A 12,386-nucleotide genomic window follows, 5' to 3' on the forward strand; every position below is an offset into this window, starting at 1 on the left:
ACTTGGATTTTAGATTTTGGAATGTAACACATGTTCATGGCAAATCAACTTCCTTTCCTGTCCAGGGTACACGTCACAAATGAGTCTTACTGCTGACATATTGGATTCACTAGTGCTTTGCCTAAGACAGCTGTGGTTTTATGGGATTGTGAAAGAAGGAGACAGGAGAGAATGAGAGAGTATGGTAACTAGGAAGGTGGCATCTCAAGATGACTGTGGCTGAAGACAGAGGTATAAGCCTTCTTTTCCCCTTCCAACTGCTCATTTAGAATGTCTGTTCTTCATCTTAGTCTTTAACTCAGAAAGATTCCAACTTGCATGCCATTTCTCCTCCCTTAATCTCATTGGCAACAACCTTAATCTAATGATTTCCTCAGATCTTTTCAGGACGCTTCTCTGTACTGATAACAATTAAAATTGCTAGGCTGTGCTTTGTGGTTAGACACTGTTCTAAGTGCTTTGCATGTGTCAACTCATTCAAACCTTGCAAGTATTCTGAGAGGGGATTTTGTTTCTATCACAGTATCATCAATGCCCAGCTGAAGGGGAAGGGAAGTTCATCCACCTCCTCAGGTTCACAGAGCTGAAGGTCTAAGCTGGGTTACAGCGCAGGAAATCTGCATCCAGGGGCAATGCCTGAAGCCGCCTCACCAGATGGAATAGGACATACTTTTAAGACAGTTAGATCCTCTCGCCCTTTCCCAACCCTGCTGTAGGCATTCCTCTTGGGTCAAGGGAGGTACTCCTTCGTCTTTGGACATTGTGCTTGTGCCTCTGATGTTTTTGCTTTGGCACAGAGTCCTTCTTTTTGTAAGTTGTTTTTGAGACAGGGTCTCCCTGTAGCCCCAACTGGCCTGGAATTTGCTATGTAGACTAGGCTGGCCTTGATCTCATGGAGATCCATCTGTTTCTGCCTTCTGAGTGCTAGAGTTAAAGGTATGTACTATCACTCTCAACTTATTATTTTGTTTTATTGTTGTTTGCTATTGTTTTTTAATTAAATTTTAAAAACTGGGCGGTTTCTTAGTTGTATATAATGTACTTTTACCATAACTACCCTTTACCTCCTCTTCTCTCCCTCCACTCCTGTTGACACCTTCCTCTTCTCAACCAGTTCCCTTCCTGCTTTCAAGTCTTTTTGTTTCTGTGTGCCAGTCTTGTGCAGGTGATCACGCTGTTATGTGTTCATGATTACAACAGTGATGTCATATGGGGAGACAGCATTCCTTAGCACTTCTCCTCATCCCCTGGCTCTTACAGTCCTGCCACTCTGTCTTCCATAATGTCCCTTGGCTCTTACAGTATGCAATATAGATGTCCCATTTAGGGCTGAGCATGGGCAAAGGTCAAATCAGAGACCATAACCTGTCAAAGTGCTTTTGTTTTAGAGACAGGTTCTCATTCTGTTCCAGGCTTTCCTGAAGTTCACTTTGTTTAGCCCAGGCTGGCCTAGAGCTCGCTACATAGCTCAGGTGGTAGAGAACAAACAATTTTAGTTTGTACACTTGCAGATCGAAAGGGCTGGATATGAATGATATCAGTAGAGAAAACTGGAAAGTCACTGAGTTAAGGCAGAATGGAACACTATAGCAAATAGGCTGTTTCATGTAGCTGGGACATAGATCAGGGCAAGTGCCTCTGGCTTCTTATAGACTTGTTCTTGGGTTTGTGTCTGGTGGGATGGGACCTGCACTCAGACTGAACTTTTTCTAACAGTTATTGCTCATAACATTAGCTCTGAACAAGCAATGCAGGTCATGAAGTCATCTTGAGAACAGCAGAGGCATTAACAGAATTGCTGCTTTCGTTTAAGCAAAACACAGACATCAGTGTGCTGGCTTGGGAAACCCAACATCTTAGATTGAGGGAATTGGTAGAACACTTTATTTTGCCAAAATTTATTTTAAATGGTGGATATATCATAGCACAGCCTAGGAAGTCTTTTCATTATAAGGAGAGATCACAAACAGGTATAATAAAATATTTTGAATTGAACTCAGGAGTCAATTTCTCACCACCATTATTAAGAGAAAACAGATCTCAGTTTGTAATTGTGAATGAATACCAAAGTGTCCCAGAGAAAAGGACCAGCATTCTCATAGCTGTGAGTCCCGTAATCATGAGCACTTCTAGTCTCTTCTCTTCCATCCCCTCTTTGGCTTTTCTGATTCACACACCCCATCCCACTAGAACCTTGGCTCACTGCCAGAGCATGTGTTTCTCCACATCCCCATGGAGCCTGACTGAAGTGAAACTGGCAGAGTTCCAAGTGGAAGGAGGACTAGTGAAGAGTCCATTGGCTCTGCAAGCTGTGTGAAGATTGTGATGTGTTCTTTAGGAAGGCTGCTTATCTACCCAAATGCATCCTTTAAAGCCAGCAAAGTCTTTGGTGTTACTGTTGTTCTGGGGTATATTTCAATGATAAAATATTCCACACGTCCTTTTTGAGTATCTATCACATAAGAAGCAGTGTGCTGGGAGACCCGAAGCATTAAATGCAGACTTTTTTCTTCATGTAATTTGAGAAAGTAGCTGTCGTTAGGATGACTTTATTGTGCGTAGTCACTTGCATTTCAAACACTTATTCATAGACGAACTCCAGCCCCTCGTTTCTTGGTTATCTGCATGCTTGTTTTATCTGCAGCATAATTTTGTTTTGGTGATTTGAAATTCCATCTCTAATTATAGTCCTAAACCCCAGGATGGGGCTGCAGAAGGCTGCAGCAGTTGTTGAGTCTGGTGCTGCTCTTTCAAGACTCAGACTGTTAAAATTGGCTTTTATCATCTGCAGTTTTAAGTGTATTTTACTATTGCATTTTTATTTATCATTGCGAAGATTTATTTAGATTATTTTAACTATTGTTTAAGAAAGTCCCAATCATTGAATACCTTAAAAAGCAAGACCTTATTTGCATGGATAATATAGATGTGGTGAATTTTAACAGTCTGGGGTAGGGGGCATATACTTAAACCTTTATATGTCTGTTGGGAAACATGATTTTAGAAAAAGAGATAGCGAAATGGCATTCTGAACTTAGCATGTCTTTAAAATGTCTTTTTATCAATGTATTAGTTACTTTTCTGTTACTGTGATAGAAACAACATAACCAAGGGAACTTATAAAAGGTTAGCTTGTAATTCCAAAGGGGCAAGAGTCCATCATGGTAGGGAGGCAATGGCAGCAGAGGTAGCTGGAGTAGGAACAGAAGCTAAGTGCTCACATCTTCAAGCAGGCAAGGGAAGAAAAGTGCAAGTGGAGATCCTACAAGGCTTATGATCTCTCTAAGTCTGCCCCAAGTATCACACTTTCTAAGATCTCCCAAAACAGCACCATCAAGTGGGGACAAAATGTTCAACTACTTGGAACCTATGGGGACATTCTCATTCAAACCACCACAATCAACTTTTTAAATTTTATTTATTTTTTACTTTATGTGTTTGAGAGTTTTGCCTGCACAGATGTAAGTGCACCCATGTTGTTCAATGACCACAGAGGCCAGAAGAGACTGTGGGATCCCTTTGGAACTGGAGTTGTAGGTGGTTGTTAACAGCTGTGTGGGTACTGGGAACCAAACCCGAGTCTTCTGAAAGAGCAGCCAGTGCTCTTACCTGCTGAGTTATCTCTCCAGTCCTGATTTTATCAATGTTTAAAAATTGTTCACTATTTTTTGTTACTATGTCAATTGTAGTAATTTCAGAAAATGCATTATAATTCACAATAAATACATTTTTTCCATTAAAATACTAATAGCAGAGAGATTATTTTTAAAAGAAAAAATACTAATTATATTAGTACTTACAAAAACTACAGCATACTGAAATAGTCAAAGAAAGAAAAACAGATTTTTATTGAAATTCAGATAACCCCACACTCCACTGAAATTTATCACACATACAATCATGAGTATTTTGGAAACCATCAGAACTGGACTCAATGGAGGCTTGGATTTTAATACTTTTGACGTTCCTTTCTTTTCAGACACAGCATGAAGTTATATGAATATGAGAGAACCAGGAATCCCCTCTTCTGGGAAAGAATTCCTTTTCCAAACGGAGACAGGCTTCTGGATCCTGCCAAACCTTGACCTTGTCGCGGGGCCTCATCTGCCTTTCCTGCTCTTTGCAGGGACTCTTGGAACATTGGAGCAGTGATGCTGGCCTCGTGTTTACAGATTTCCACCCTGTTACCTTGTTTACGTCTCTGTATTAGACAAGCTTGCACTAATTGCTCTCCATGGTGGCCAATCTCTTCAAGAGCTTGATTTTACCTTACATTCATAAGCTTTGCAAAGGAATGTTTACAAAGAAATTGGGAAATACAACCAAAAAGAAAGAGAATCGTCAGCAGAAAAAGGATCAAGATTTTCCTACTCCTGCCCAAAGCAAACCCCCCAAGTTTTCAAATACCCTGAAAAACACCGTAAAGAGGATCACAAAGTCTCCATCCACTCGCAACTTCTCTGCTGAAGACAACGAGGCTAACCAGGCCTTTTCCCTCTCACCAACGTTCAGTTACCGAGTAGCTATTGCCAATGGCCTTCAGAAGAATGTGATCAGCAGCGATGAGGACCCACTTCAGGAGCTGTCTTCAATTGAGAGTTCCTACTCCGAATCCTTAAATGAGCTAAGGAGCACCACAGAAAACCAGGAGCAGCCAACACGCACCATGCCTGTCCGACGCAACAGGAAGAGCTCAAGCAGCCTGGCGCCCTCGGAGGGCAGCTCCGATGGGGAGCGCACTCTGCACAGCCTAAAATTGGGAGCTTTACGAAAACTGAGAAAATGGAAGAAGAGCCAAGAGTGTGTCTCCTCAGACTCAGAGTTAAGTGCAGTAAAGAAAACCTGGGGCATAAGAAGCAAGTCTTTGGATAGAACTGTCAGAAACCCAAAGACGAATGCTCTGGAGCCGGGGTTCAGCTCTTCTGGCTGTATTAGCCAAACCCATGAAGTCATGGAAATGATCTTCAAAGAACTTCAGGGCATAAGTCAGATCGAAACAGAACTTTCCGAACTCCGGGGGCACGTGAATGCTCTCAAGTACTCCATTGACGAGATCTCTAGCAGTGTGGAGGTTGTCCAAAGTGAGATCGAGCAGCTGCGCACAGGGTTCGTCCAGGCTCGGAGGGAAACCAGAGACATTCACGACTATATCAAACACTTGGGGCACATGGGCAGCAAGGTGAGCCTGAGGTTTTTAAATGTGCCTGAAGAGAGATTTGAGTACGCTGAAAGTGTGGTGTACCAAATCCTAGTAGATAAAATGGGATTCTCTGATGTACCAAATACTATTAAAATTGAATTTGCTCAGAGGATAGGACACCAAAGGGACTGTCCCAATGCGAAACCACGACCCATTCTTGTCTACTTTGAAACCCCTCAGCAAAGAGACTCTGTCTTAAAGAAATCATATAAACTCAAAGGCACGGGCATTGGGGTTTCCACAGATATTCTGACTTATGACATCAGGGAAAGGAAAGAGAAGGGGATTCCTTCCTCCCAGACATATGAGAGCATGGACATGAAGCTATCCACTCCAGAGCCCAAAGCCAAGAAGTTGCTGCCATCCCCCTATGACAGTGATGGAGAGCTGGAATCTGACCTCAGTAGGAGCAGTTATGCTGTGCTTCCCAAGCCAGAGCTCCCAGCAAAGGCGAGTACTTCCAAGTCCAGCTCGAAATCTCACAGTGCTAGGTCTAAGAACAAATTGGCAAATAGCAACAGAATTTCAAGTAAATCAGACTATGATAAAACATCCTCAAAACTGCAGGAGTCAAACACCTTGGAAAAGCAGTCCACACCCCATTACGCGGAGGCCACGCCTCTCTGGCACTCACAGAGTGACTTTTTCACTGGGAAAAATAGTCGTTCTGAATCAGACTTTTCCAAATTGTGTCAGTCTTACTCAGAAGATTTTTCCGAGAATCAGTTTTTCAGCAAGACTAACGGGAGCTCCCTGCTTTCATCTTCAGATCGGGAACTCTGGCAGAGGAAGCAGGAGGGGGTGCTTATGTTGTACGACAGTCCTCAGGACCAGCCTTTGGATGGGAGTACCAAAGGAATGCCAGGCCAGAGTGAAATCGAGAATACAGAGACTGTGGATAGTGGAATGAGCAACAGCATGGCCTGCGCATCTGGAGACAGGAGCAATTACAGTGGTTCTCAGCTCTCTTTACATGAAGACCTGTCTCCATGGAAGGAGTGGAATCAAGCAGAGCACGGAACTGACGCAGCCTTAGATTCATCCACACAGGAAGCCTTTGACTACGACACCAACAGTCTGTCTGACCAACAGCTGGATGTCTTCCACAAAGACCTAGATGACTTAGAAAAGTGTCACAGTGACCTGCAAGATGACTCTGAAAGCTACGACTTAACCCAGGACGACAACTCTTCTCCATGTCCTGGGCTGGATAATGAACCACAAGGCCAGTGGATTGGCCAGTACGATTCTTACCAGGACGCCAATTCTAAGGCACTGTACCCGAACCAAAGCCAGTTGTCCATGATGTATCGAAGTCAAAGTGAATTGCAAAGTGATGATTCAGAGGATGCTCCACCCAAATCCTGGCATAGTCGATTAAGTATCGACCTTTCTGATAAGACTTTCAGCTTCCCGAAATTTGGATCCACTCTGCAGAGGGCCAAGTCAGCTCTGGAAGTGGTATGGAACAAAAGCACACAGAGTCTCAGTGGGTATGAGGAGAGCGGATCTTCCTTAATGGGGAGGTTTCGGACATTATCTCAGTCCACTGCAAATGAATCCAGTACTACCCTCGACTCTGATGTCTACACAGAGCCCTATTACTACAAAGCCGAGGAAGAGGAGGACTACATTGAACCGGTGGCCGACAGTGAAACAGATTATGTTGAAGTGATGGAGCAAGTCCTCGCTAAGCTAGAAAACAGGACTAGTGTCACAGAAACAGATGAACACACACAGGACTATGATCATCCTTCCTATGAAACACCCTATGAGACCCCCCAAGATGAAGGCTATGATGGTCAGGCAGATGACATCATTAGTGAAGGGGAATTGGAAGCCTTGAATGAACCAGTGGCTGAAATGGAAATAAGAGACGATGAAAAGCAAAGCCTTCCTGAACAGCCAGAGGAGGTCATGAAGCCAAAGAGAATCCGACCCTCATTCAAAGCAGCAGCATTAAGGGCCTACAAGGAGAAGATGGCAGAACTGGAAGAGAAGATCCTGGCTGGAGGTACTCAAGTTTAAATGCTATGTTATGTGATAGTCCATCTTAATACTGAGAGGGTCTTTAGAGGATGGCCTGTGTTTTCTTGGGAGAAAGAATTTACCTGCAGGAAGTGTGTGTGTATGTGTGTGTGTGTGTGTGTGTGTGTGTGTGTGTGTTCACTGTGTTCAGATAACTCTCAAGAAGTCAGCATCACAGTATAAAACAAAAGCATATTTCAAATAGATCATGTTGAAATGAGCCCAAATATGGTTCTATATATGGTGGATTAAGATTCCTGCACTAATTCAGGAAATCATAATGAAATCAAAGGACAGGCTCTTAACCAACCAGCTTGACATCCACTCCTTAGTCCCAGTAGGTCACATGAATGAGGAGAAATGTGTGCTTAATTTAAAAGTTTGGAAAAGGTAGGCCGGTTGATGTAACCACTACTATCATCAGAACACGGTCTGGAGCCTGAAGGAAGGAAGGGTTAGGTATGCACAGTTAATCCCATCCAGGTCCATGGATGCCACCAACTTCTCTTAGCTGATGCAGCTGAGAGAGAGAAGCAGAGCTGGGAGGCCAGGCCACACCCCAGCATGCAGAGAATGTTCTTGGAGGGCAAGTGGAGGAGTTTCCCCAAGAGTGGAGTAGAAGCTGTTTCCTCATTATGCAAAGGAGAAGATCTGATAACTATTTTTCTTAATTTCCTAGGGGAACAGTTTTGAATCTGGGGCTTAGCAGCTGTGATAGATAGGAGTTTACTGATTTTTTTTATTAACAAAACCTCGTTTGTACTCACCTCAATTCTTTACCTTTCATTTTATTTCATGCTTATCATTTTGTATTTTAGAATAGTTTTTAAAAATCTCATTTTAAACAAATTTGATATGTTCATGTTTTCCCAAATTATATCTTTGTGATGTTTCACTGAAATATTTACTGTGTATTTTCTAAAGGCATACACACTCGTGCAATCAAGTGTCGCATGCTATTCTGAAATACTGTTACAGACTAAGGCACACAGTAGCGGACTGTGCCTTCTTTGCAATCAGAAAAGTCTCCTAGTGTCACTTCCTGACAAAGCTGGGCTACTGAACCAGCAGATGCCTTTGTCATCAAACTCATGCAAGTCTTAAGACAATTGAAATGACAAGTAGGTTTTTTGCTCTAAAAATCTTACCTACGAAGCAGCACAGCCTGCATAAGTAAAGAAGAATATGAGGGTGTGTTAGCTGTGATACTGCTTCTGATTTCAAATGGACGCAGTTAGAACTGATCCCCAAATGCAAAGTAGCCCAATTTTTTGTAAACATAATTATGATAAAATAGCTACCTTGTATCAGAGTAAGTTTGATAGACATCCTTGTCAGTGAAACTCAGCTCACAGTTTTTTCAGATAAAATGAAACAATCACATTTGGTGGTGCACGCCTTTAGTCCCAGCACTCAGGAGGCAGAGGCGGGCAGATCTCTGTGAGTTCGAGGCTAGCTTGGTCTCCATAGTGAGTTCCAGGCCAGTTGGGGCTGCAGGGAGACCCTGTCCCAAAAAGACAAAAAAAAATTGCTGTTAATTCAGAGACATTTACTTAAAGGTAAAGACTAAACTGTATTTATATGTGTATGTGTGTGTGTGTGTGTGTGTGTGTGTGCATTCATGTATTTGAGTATGTGTGTTTGTGTGTTTAATGAAATATAATGAATACATGTTTGAAATTAACTAGCTAAGTTGTCTGTTTAAAATATTGGACAATATAAATATGGCAATAGCATACATTTCAGACCAAAATTGGGTTTTCAATTTTTAAGAGGGAAACTGATGTATATAAACATGAAATACTGTTCAGATTTCTGAAAGGAGATCTTGCCATTTGTTACAACACAGATGTAACCTTGGGTTATTCTGTGTTAAGTGAAATAAGCTAGACACAAGAATATTTGCACTTAAATGTGGAATCTTAAAAAAAAAAACAGTCAGGAGGCTTTGGTATAATCCATTGACAAAGCAGTTATCTAACATGTGGGAAGCTCTGAGTTCCATCTTTATCACTGAAAAAAAATCAAATATAAAAAGATAGAGAATAAGACAATGGCTACCAGGAGCCAGTTATTATGTAGAGGAGGCACTAAGAGATGTAAGGGGAAGACATGAAGCAGTAGCTAGAGAGGGTGAGCCAAGACGAGGGTCTGTGCTGACTAGAGTGAATGATAGTGTGTTCTGAATTTGGGTTGGATGAGCAGAATGTAGCTGTTCCTCACATACACATCAAGGGACGATCATGTGAGATGATGAATATGCTAATTTATTTCACTGTAATAGTTTTACTATCTATATCTATCTATTTATGTCTTAGAAATATGCGTAGCACATTTACTTTAAAATTATATTTAAGGCAGGCATGGTAACACATGCCGTTAACACCAGCATTCAGGAGGCAGAGGCAAGCAGATCTCTGAGTTTGAGGCCAACATGGTTTGCACAGCGAGTTCCCAGCCAGCTGGGGCTACACAGGGTGACTCTCCCTATCACAAATAACCAAAGAAAAGAAAAAATTAGTTTTAAAAAATAAAATTCCCCATTTGGAAACTCTACGAATTAGATTGCTATGATAAGGTCCCTCCTGCCTAGCCATCAGTGGAACTCCTGGGAAAACACAGTTGTGCTTGGCTGCATTGGAGAAAGCGGTTTTGTGCCATGCATCTGACGTCCCAGGTGTATCTATAGAGGGCTCATATCCCTGTACCATCTTAGAGCTTGGGTTGTTGTCATCTCATGAGGCGCCTTTGAATGGAATCTGCTGGGTGGCACCAGTCCTAGAGGAAATCAGCACACAACGCTTTAAAATCAATGCCGGTTGCTGAAAGGCACCAGATTGACTACCCAGGAGGCTGAAGTAGCCTAGATTTCAAAGGGCAGCTCAGCTCCTTCTGGCAGCAGTCAGGCATTTTCTCATCCTGTGCTACCAATATGCTTCTGAGGGAAGGGCAGCCAGAAAAGGACTTTTCCAGGTCCTTCTCTACTCTGAGCACCCAACAAGGTGCCAATTGCCACGATGGTTTTGTGCTCATAGCCATCTGCTTAGTGGGCCTTGGGCAGATGCCAGTGATTTGCTCTCCATGGCTATCTGGTACTTATCAGGAAGCAGGCTCTGCTTTTTATCACAGACCCAGCCAGATTGGATCGCAAGGAGCTTTCTGGAAATCTCTGTGGGATGCTGATGCCCAATACAGCATTATGAAATTATGAGTTCGAACACTTGAATTATTTCAAATCCTAAAATTCTGAAAGACAAGAAATCCTTAATGTTTGTGGATATTTGATGACTGTATTTCTGATATTACCATCTCAATGGACATATTGATTTGGTGGACCTGTGGTAGGGTTGGGGATTATATTCAGAATTGTGAATTATACTAATGCATGTCCTTGCAAGGAAAGTCCAAAACACACTTACACACACACACAGAGAGAGAGAGAGAGAGAGAGAGAGAGAGAGAGAGAGAGAGAGAATTTAAAACATAATAAAGTAGACTGAAAAGTAAAGTATGATATGTTGAAGATACATCTGCACTTCAATGTTCTTTACAGTCCTGATCACAATAGCCAAGAAATGGAAACAACTTATGAGCTCATGAGTTAATAAATGGATAAAGAAAATGTGCATATTCACAATGGAATATTTTTCAGTCACAAAACCAGAGTGAGGTGCATTAATGGTGACATAGATGGAACCAGAGATCACTGTGTCAAGTGAAATAAGCCACGAATAGGACAAGTGCTGTGTTCTCCCACAGGTAGGGTATGGAGAAGTCACACTCACAGAACCTGAGTGTAGGGGTGGTGACCAGCAGCAGAGTGTGTGGTGCAAGTTCGAGCAGTGGGTGCCAAGTACAGCTGAATGAGTAAGAAGTCTGGTGGGCTACTGCTTTGCAGGATAACTAGATATAAAAAGTAGCACAGGGGCTGGAGAGATGGCTCAGCAGTCAAGAACACTGACTGTTCTTGTAGAAGACCCAGGTTCAAATCCCAGCACCCACATGGCAGCTAACAACTGTCTGTAACTCCAGTTCCAAGGGATCTGACGGCCTCTTCTGTCCTCCGCGGGCATTGCAGGACATGGGTGCACTTACCTACATACAGGCATAACACTCATACACATAAAAATAAAAATAATAAAATGTATATATTTTAAAAGTAGCACCAAGGTTTTTGTTTCCTCCCTAAAGAAATGGCAAATGTTTGAAGAGGTAGATGAGTGTAACCTGAGTTAAGCATTATATAATACGTACATGTATTAAAACACCTCACCTCACCCCCATCAACACACACACACACACACACACACACATTTTTTTGCTGTTTATTTTATTTCATGTGTAGGAGTATATTGCCTGCATATGTGTAAGTGCACCCATGCTGTGCAATGCCGGAGTAGAAGAAGACTTCCCCATGTGAGTGCTGGGAATTGAACCAGGCTCCTCTGCAAAAGCAGCTGGGGCTACAGGAGACCCTTCCTATCTCAAAAAACCATTGAGCCATCTCTCCAGTCCCTTTTATTCTGTTTTTTTTTTAACATTATAATATAATCTAAACTGAGGAAACAAAATAGATGGACCCTCTCAATTTTTAGAGAAACAGAATTCCAGATACTGACATACTTGGGAAAAGCAACGCTATATGTGCATTTTTTATTTTTAAAATATTTGTATTGATTTGAGAATTTCATGCAATATATTTTATGTTCAGACTCCCCCCCCTTCCACTCCTTCACCCCTCACTCTTCATGTCCTCTATTGTTTGTCTTTTTAAAAACATTTTTAAAGATTAATGGAGCCTAATCTATGTTTGCCAAGTGCTCTTGAGTGTGTGAACCCCACAAGCTACAATAACATCTGCTTTGGCAAAATATGCCCACTGGTACAATAGTGCCATAAATATTATGGGAGTAACCAACCACCCTCTAATTGGATTTAAGGCCTGCTTCACAATTAGGAGTCCAACCTGACATTGTTATCAGGCCCAGAACCTGTAGCTAGACAGGTCATAGTCCATAGGGGAGAACCTACTACTGTCATCTTGTCAAATAGACACTATACCAAACTGATTCATATCGACTTATTGTTACACCCATAGATGGTGCATCTCTCAGCTCTCACCAGAGAAGCTTCCTAATGCATCAGATGGTGATTAGCT

General features: G+C 42.1%; 1 protein-coding gene across 1 annotated transcript in view; it reads left to right on the plus strand.

The window, feature by feature from the left end:
• The window catches only part of Unc13c (unc-13 homolog C), a 573,981-nt gene that overhangs the window by 32,464 nt on the left and 529,131 nt on the right, over nt 1–12,386 (plus strand). Inside the window, exon 2 of the mRNA XM_008829781.3 lies at nt 3,980–7,214. Coding sequence (XP_008828003.1) covers nt 4,235–7,214 — 2,980 coding nt within the window. The 5' untranslated portion in view covers nt 3,980–4,234. The remainder of the gene's footprint in view (nt 1–3,979; nt 7,215–12,386) is intronic.

This window comes from Nannospalax galili, unplaced genomic scaffold (genome assembly GCF_000622305.1).
Source record: "Nannospalax galili isolate Female #2095 unplaced genomic scaffold, S.galili_v1.0 scaffold213, whole genome shotgun sequence".
NCBI lineage: Eukaryota > Metazoa > Chordata > Mammalia > Rodentia > Spalacidae > Nannospalax > Nannospalax galili.